The sequence below is a fragment of the Lissotriton vulgaris genome, chromosome 4_1 (assembly GCF_964263255.1).
Source record: "Lissotriton vulgaris chromosome 4_1, aLisVul1.2, whole genome shotgun sequence".
Taxonomy (NCBI): domain Eukaryota; kingdom Metazoa; phylum Chordata; class Amphibia; order Caudata; family Salamandridae; genus Lissotriton; species Lissotriton vulgaris.
Window position 1 is genome coordinate 251,546,592 of NC_141691.1, and position 7,565 is coordinate 251,554,156.

Genomic DNA, 7,565 nt, shown 5'->3' on the forward strand with positions numbered 1-7,565 from the left:
TAAAAATTACAAAGGGGAAGATAGAGGTCACTTCGGCATTCAACAAAATCTGGCTACTTTCTAGAACTTGAGCAGAGGCAATGAAATAGTATGAATGATTTCTTGGATACCTTCAATAAGAATTTTACATTTCTTGACATTTGTGTCATGGTTTTTATTTTCACGATATAAATCAAATACAAGTTACTTGTAAACCTGCATTAGAAGGAAACACACAGTACACTGACACCTGTTAGAAGGTTAGTTTTATTACCTGTAATTGTTTTAAATGCTTTTTATAGAAAGAAACAGGAGTAACTACAAGCAAATATGAAAGATTATGGTGAAGTTGGTGGATAGAAATGATGTGGACGCCAAGGCCACATAACAATCTCATCATCAGATTTCTGCTGTGCATTAATTAAAGGCTGTCTTTGGACCTTTTCACTGGTAGGCTTGGGTGTTAGGAACTTTGGTAGAGTAAGTGGGTGTAACGTTTTGCCCAGCAGTTTACAAGCACTTAGCTGCTGAGGCTTTCCCGTCCCCTACTTCTCACAGTGCTGAGCCATTTTATGTTGTTTGTGGCACGGCGTCCTTAAGCCTTCATAACTTTGTGTTCACAAAATATATCTTAGGCCATGCATACGTTCTGTTTTCCTACAATTTGGGGATTCTAAATGTGCCTGAGGTTTGTTAAGTCCCCTCAAGGGAACTAAGAAAATAATCAAAACATAGCACAACTTTTTGGGGGAAGGGGGAAAAAATGGGGAAAAAGTCCTGTGAGAGGAAACGTATTTATAACGTATTATATGATTTATATATTTTTAAATGGCATCAACAAACGGTTTTATTGCTCTAGGATCCATATCTTCCCAGCTTTCAGGAACAAGCAGTCATAAAATAAATACCACAGTTTTTGCTTTTTGCTAAGTGGAAGTTGATGTTTCCTATTGTATGTGCCACTTACATTCTTTCTGTTTGTGGTGACAACAGGTGAGAAACACAAGGGTGGACACAGGAAGATAAACAGTTCTGAAAATTTGACGACATTTTGAATTGAACAAGGGGTTGTAGATCGATTCTAGTATTATGATTTTCTACAGCAAGCAAATACGACCAGGAAGTCTGCAAAAATTTTCTGTATAAGGCTCCATCTTAATAAATGATTTGGACATTGAAAATCATTTCTGTACCCTTGGGTTACACTGCTGTTTTGGTGGGGTTAGCAGTATGGGGAATTGCTTATTTGCAGAACGAGTTTAAGACCCCTGACTAGCAGCATTACATACCTGATGTACCGTTGCAAAGCAGCCAGTGCTTTTTGCACACCAACTTCTTTGCAAATCCATCTTCATGTTGTGCTGTGACTGATCAACAAATTAGTACTGGCACAAAATGACAATTCTTGAATAGCCACAACAACTCATTACTGCTGTGTGGAAGTCGTTTTGCAATCACTTGTGAATGGCTACAATGCAAGGAAAGATGCCTGCAAAGTACTGAGGACCTCCATCCCTGTATCCGCTTCGACTGAATACCAACCTTTTGTTTGAAGCGGCTCCTGCCGTTTTAAAGGAACAAGGGCGGTTTGCACAAATAAATGTTTCCATTCAAAGAATGGCATTGGAGAGGATGCTACGGTCCCCTAGACTGCTCTATGCTCTCTCCATGCGCGCAGCCACCATTCAGAAAGCCAAAGCTGTCCCTTTTGGACATATATCACTTTGCAAATGCCTTACAATATCTTTTTAGGAGTCTGTAACAGATCAGTGGTTTGTGACTGCAGTTGATGCTTAACTGCTTCTGTGCGGCAGGAATTCCAGCCCTGTTCTGGACATTCCAATCGCGGGCGTGGTTGTGACGGAACCATTCCGTCATCCGCACAGCCCAACTGTGACTCATGACGGAATGGTTCCGTCACGAGCATGGAAGGGGTTAACAGGTTCCAAAGGAGCGGGACACAAATTACATTCTCCCTTTTCTATGCTATTCGTTGTTATCCGCAGCCTGCAGCTCAGAAGTTTTCCGAATCGCAATGACAATATAGTACATTACAACCTGCATTTTTAGGTCTCGGCCTGATCCAGCACATGCAGTGGTCTCGGCCGAGACCTTAAGTGGGGCTCTGAGAAATGCTTTTGCTGGCGATCAGCTTGCTAGAACGTGCACAAGAGTGCGCGCGCGCATGCGCGTTATAGCATGCTGATTTCCGGCAAGGTAGCACTTACGGTGACGCGCGTGCCCACTACGTGCGTCACCACTCGCGTTTTTTTTTTTATTATTTCATTTCGCGGCCGCCAATGCTTGTTCTTGGTCTTCGGTTTAACTGCTGTTAAAATGCAGCACTTTTTATGGCTTAGAGATGACTTGTGATAGTTTTGCTCATCATGCATTGCATTGATGCGGCGTGCAACTATTCGATTGAATAACAACACAGTAACCTTCCTGTTATCAACCTCTGCAGGATGACCGACTAAACAGGCTTTGAGCAGATCCATACCTCTGACCTTCTGAATGCCCACAAACGTCTGCAGCATGCCCTCCAACAGCTGTGCATCTTTCTTCGTAATTTTCCTATTCTCCCTTTTTTTGTTCTTTTGCTCCTCTCCGGCCTCCCGCTGCACCTACCCCCCCTTTCCTATTTTTTTTTCCGTTTGATTCTCTTCTTTGCTGCCTCCTCTTACCCAACCTGTTCCCTACTCTGTTTTTCTTGTTTTCTCATATCTGCGTATTTTCCCCTATGACACGAAAAAAGCAAGGTGTCACTATTTAGTAGTTTCACTCCCGTAATCAGTTTCAAAATTTGCATGGGAATATGTGTGCCGTCTGTGAGCCCTACCAGAAAAGATGTGCACTATTTTAAAGTAACTAATGCTTTAATGGTCAAGTTTGATATGTAGGTGTAATCACTGCAACTTAAGAAACTCTTGGGGGCTGTGGCAAACAATCGTCTCGGGTCTGGTATCTTTTCGCGCTCATTTCTATGATGCTGCCAAAGGCTATAGTTTGTTTAGGTTCATGAGCTGTAAAACCACCAGCCTATGTGTTGTTCTTATGTTGTTTACAATAAGGGTGCGTTAATAATTGATAGGTTGACGGTTCCTAGAGTTTAGCGGGCGTGGCCCAGGATCTTGTCAACATATTTAGTTAGATGTTGCCAGGGCAATTTACTTGTTTATTTAGCCAGAGGTATGTGTGCTCAGCACCTGTACACACGTAGCATACAAAGGGAACACGACCTTCAAGTATCCTTTTTAACTGTGAGCATACCTGTGTACCCCTCTCTGTATCTCTGAATCCTGTGTACCCATATATGTACCTCACTGTGTGTACCCCATGTCTTGGTGTGCCTCCCCTGTATTGTCTCGTTACATGGTGAATACAAATGGATTACGACCATCAGATTTCCTTCCGACTTGTGTATATGCTAGTGTACTTATCCCGCATGCTCTTCCCGGGAATCACTATTCGTATTCTGTCACCTGTATGTGTGTCTACTAACAATGCATGACTCCCATCTACGCATACTGCCACAGTATTACCGCGTTTGTAACCCTATGAGTTTTTGCCCACGATAGTGTGTATACACTACTTACATGTACCTTATATGTATGGATTATTTGTTTGTCCTTCTTGTTTGCACATCTTTGCTGGCTCCGTGTGAGTGTGCCCTTTTTTGTGTATTCTCACCCTCGCTGTCGGTCCTTGGGACTGTGGGCAACGTTTAGTAGTAGCCACATGTTGTATGGTTGGAGAAGGGGCTTGGTTATGTTATGTTATGTTATGTTATAGGCTTTTGTATTGCGCACAGCTGCCCCAGCTAAGGGGCGTCCTGGCACATTATTATTATTGTTTATAATAGCTGTGTGTGATGAAAATGCAGCAACGTGGTTCACTCAAACATGCACACGCTTTTGGGCATTAACAGCAAGGTACAAAGCTCAGGGTACTCCTCTCCAGTAAACATAGCTGAGCAACTATGGCCATGATCAGAAGTTTGCATTCATAGATTGATATAGTCTGCCAATAACAACACTGCTTAGGTAAACACTGTCGCTCTACGCTTTTCTGGGTACACTTTGATTATGAACCACACACACACACACACAACCACACACACAGCCACACACACACACAACCACACACACATACACACACAACCACACACACACACACAACCACACACACAACCACACACACACAACCACACGCACACAACCACACACAACCACACACATACAACCACACACATACAACCACACACACACACACAACCACACACACACAACCACACCGTCGGTGCACGCTTTCACCAGACACAATCAGTCATCAGTGCACGCTTTCACCGGGCACAGACACCACCAGCCGTCAGTGCACACTTTCACCGGGCACAAACACCACCCGCCGTCGGTGCACGCTTTCACCGGGCACAAACACCACCAGCCATCAGTGCACGCTTTCACCCGGCACAAACACCATCAGCCGTCAGTGCACACTTTCACCAGGCACACACCACCAGCCGTCAGTGCATGCTTTCACCAGGCATACACACACCACCCGCCGTCAGTGCACGCTTTCCCCGGCACACACACACCACCAGCCGTCAGTGCACACTTCGCCCCGGCACACACACACCACCAGCCATCAGTGCACGCTTTCACCAAGCACACACACATCACCAGCCGTCGGTGCAAGCTTCCACCAGGCACACACACCACAAGCCGTCAGTGCACGCTTCCACCAGGCACACACACCACCAGCCGGCAGTGCACACTTCCACCAGGCACACACACCACCTGCCATGAGTGCACAATTTCTACAGGCACACACACCACCAGCCATTAGGACACACCTCAATTGTTAACGCATCCACAATCAACTATTGTATCAATCGCAATATGGCGCACTTTACTTTTAAACATATTAATCTAAAGCGAAGCATGCCACCATTGCTACAAAAATAAATACACATTTTTTTGGCCTACAATTGATAGACATTTGTTGCAATTGGTGTTGCAATATTTAGCAATGCCAATAGCTCAAACTTAATTAATGCAAGACCTATTGCATTGCAAATGCTTGTTTACTATGCCGCTGGAAGGCAATTGATTGCAAATCGCAGGCTTTGCGACTATATGATTGTTTTTCCATATGGCTAGGAATTTTGAGAAAAAGGGCATAATTACAAAATGATATGTTGAGTTGTGGTTTAACCCCTCCCATGCTGGTGCCTAACCCCAGCCGTCACGCCCCGCGGTGGGCGTGTGCTGATGACGGCTGGGGTTCGTCACGGCCCGCCCTGTTCTTTTGTTTACCGCACAGCAGTAAAATGGCGGCTGCAGCGAAGGGATTAATGAGCTGGGGAAGTTATAATCTGCGTCGCAGCAAATGCATAAGCACATCCTAGAACATTGTGCCTGACGTTTCAGTTATTTACATCCTTTTCAACAGGGCTGATTGACGTGGGAGACACATGGCAGTGTCCTGAGATTTTAAGTCCAGAAGAGTCTTTTGAACTTGGATGCAAAGCCCTTCTGACCGGCCTAGAGCAAAAGTATTTGACTGAAGTATTTAATCCAAGATGGCTGCTGGAACCAATTCCTGCCAAGGGGTCAAAAGATGTATGGCAGGTGAACATTCCAGATGAATTCATCCCATCGTCTCGCTAGAATTGTTCATCCTGTTGATTTCAGACTAATGGAACCTTTTTAAACATGTACATGTATTTGTAATTTAATTCAACATCAATTGGCAGCCTAATGCTTTAAAATTCAAGTGTCACGTTTCTTTAAATGGGCTTACAGTTTTGCATTCAAATAGGTTTACATTTGTTAGAAAAGTGTACATTGTCAAATATATAATATTAGCTGCAGGAAGAATAGGAATTTAAAAGGCTCATTTATAATTGTTATCATCACTTATTCTCTCAGTGTTTTAATTGGTAATATGTAGTGGCAGCTTCTATTAGGATTGCCTTTTTGCGCATTTGATAACTATTAATTAGTTGTATGTGAATAAATGAACCTTTTCTGAATATAAGTAATAAACTTGTCACAACCAAATAATTTATTTCATTTTGTGGGTTTTCTTAATCACGTTCCCAGCTTGCTTTGGGATTTTCCACATTGTAAAATAAGAATATTAGTATACAAAGATGCCTGTGATGCTATCATACCTTCCTGAGATCTTCTTTCCCCCGCATGCACACCGTGTACATGCCTCCACATCAGAGAGTGATCCTACAGAACCCATTAGTAGGAATTGGTCCCAGGGCCATGGTAAAAACAAGACCTTGTGTGATCATGAAAGCAAGTCTAAGGCTCATAACACCTATCCTTCCCTACATTCTCTCTATTTCTTATGTTCAGCATATTGAAAGGATTATTAGACAGAGTTGAAGTTGAGAATTCGTGCTAGTGCATGAGCTTTCGAGGCATTGGTTACAAAGGTGCAAGTATAGAGGGAAAAAAGACTCGTAATTCTAGCATCCATTCCCTCGTACTGTGCGTGATACTGGAAATGTGCTCCCATTGCATCTTCATACTCTTTCATTCCCTTGTCTTCTGCTAAACAGCATGAAATGGAATTGTTACTCTTGTACTTTTTAGCGCTTTCTCCTATTCAATGCAGTTGGTAAAGGTTATAGGTAGGCAGAGTTTGTTTTTTCAGTGACTTAGCTCCTCAGCCAGTTCATACAACTGAGGATGATGGTTCAGCAAGTGTGGGGCCTGTAGGAGTGAAATCTATGTATCCTGCCCTCCACGAGACCTGTGTCCATTCCCTCAAACATTTGCATCGTTTTTCAGTGTCATCTAGGTTCACAAATTGTAGGACCATCTCTCTGGGATCCAGTGCATGAGGGAGATGTCTAAACTGAATTTTACGTGCAAGTTATTTTCCTTCTCTTTCCAGATGTTAGAGACCTGTTTCTGGCTATGGTCCCTAGTTCAGCCATGACATTTGGTAGCCACCTAAACAACACTTTAATAATTTCTCCAGCCAGCACATTGCAAATACCCCTCGGAGAGTACACAGTATTCCCCATTCTGGGGTATTCAAAACGTGGTACTGAGGAAAGTCAGCCTATGGGTGCAGGCTCAAGATTGTTACAGCAGGAAGATGTGATCTCACTGCTCGCATCTCTCCAAAGACGTCCTGTGCTAGAGAGCACTGACTCTATAGGAATGTGCTGCTCGAGCCTGGTAGTTCTATCTCAATAGCAGTGTCCCATGTGAGACCGTTGAAACCAAGAGAGCTGACAGGCTGACAGCAGGAGTTGGTGGCACTACGTTTGCAGGCAATAAACTTCACTGAAACTTACCTGTGTGTGACCTCTTAATACTGCCGACAAGGGACGCTAGCGGGGACAAGCTTGCCACCAATTCTCCCCCTCTTGAACCCACAGTCTTGGTTTTTCTCACCACAGCAACTGGAGATGAGTGACCAGTGAAGGAGCACCTTCCGCGTCTTTCCAGAGGATTTCTGCACATCTGTTGTTCCTTTTCCCACTTTCGGGAAAGCTCTGATCCCGATTTGACCAATTCTTCTCCCTTTTGCTCTGTTTTGGCTCCCAACGGCTCTTGGTG

At 43.9% G+C, this 7,565-nt stretch overlaps 1 protein-coding gene across 1 annotated transcript in view; it reads left to right on the plus strand.

Moving 5' to 3' along the window:
- The window catches only part of LOC147718635 (protein EOLA1-like), a 49,870-nt gene extending 43,829 nt beyond the window's left edge, over positions 1–6,041 (plus strand). Inside the window, exon 3 of the mRNA XM_086918608.1 lies at positions 5,431–6,041. Within this exon, the coding sequence (XP_086774734.1) occupies positions 5,431–5,648 (218 nt within the window). The 3' untranslated portion in view covers positions 5,649–6,041. The remainder of the gene's footprint in view (positions 1–5,430) is intronic.
- Positions 6,042–7,565: the final 1,524 nt, after the last annotated feature.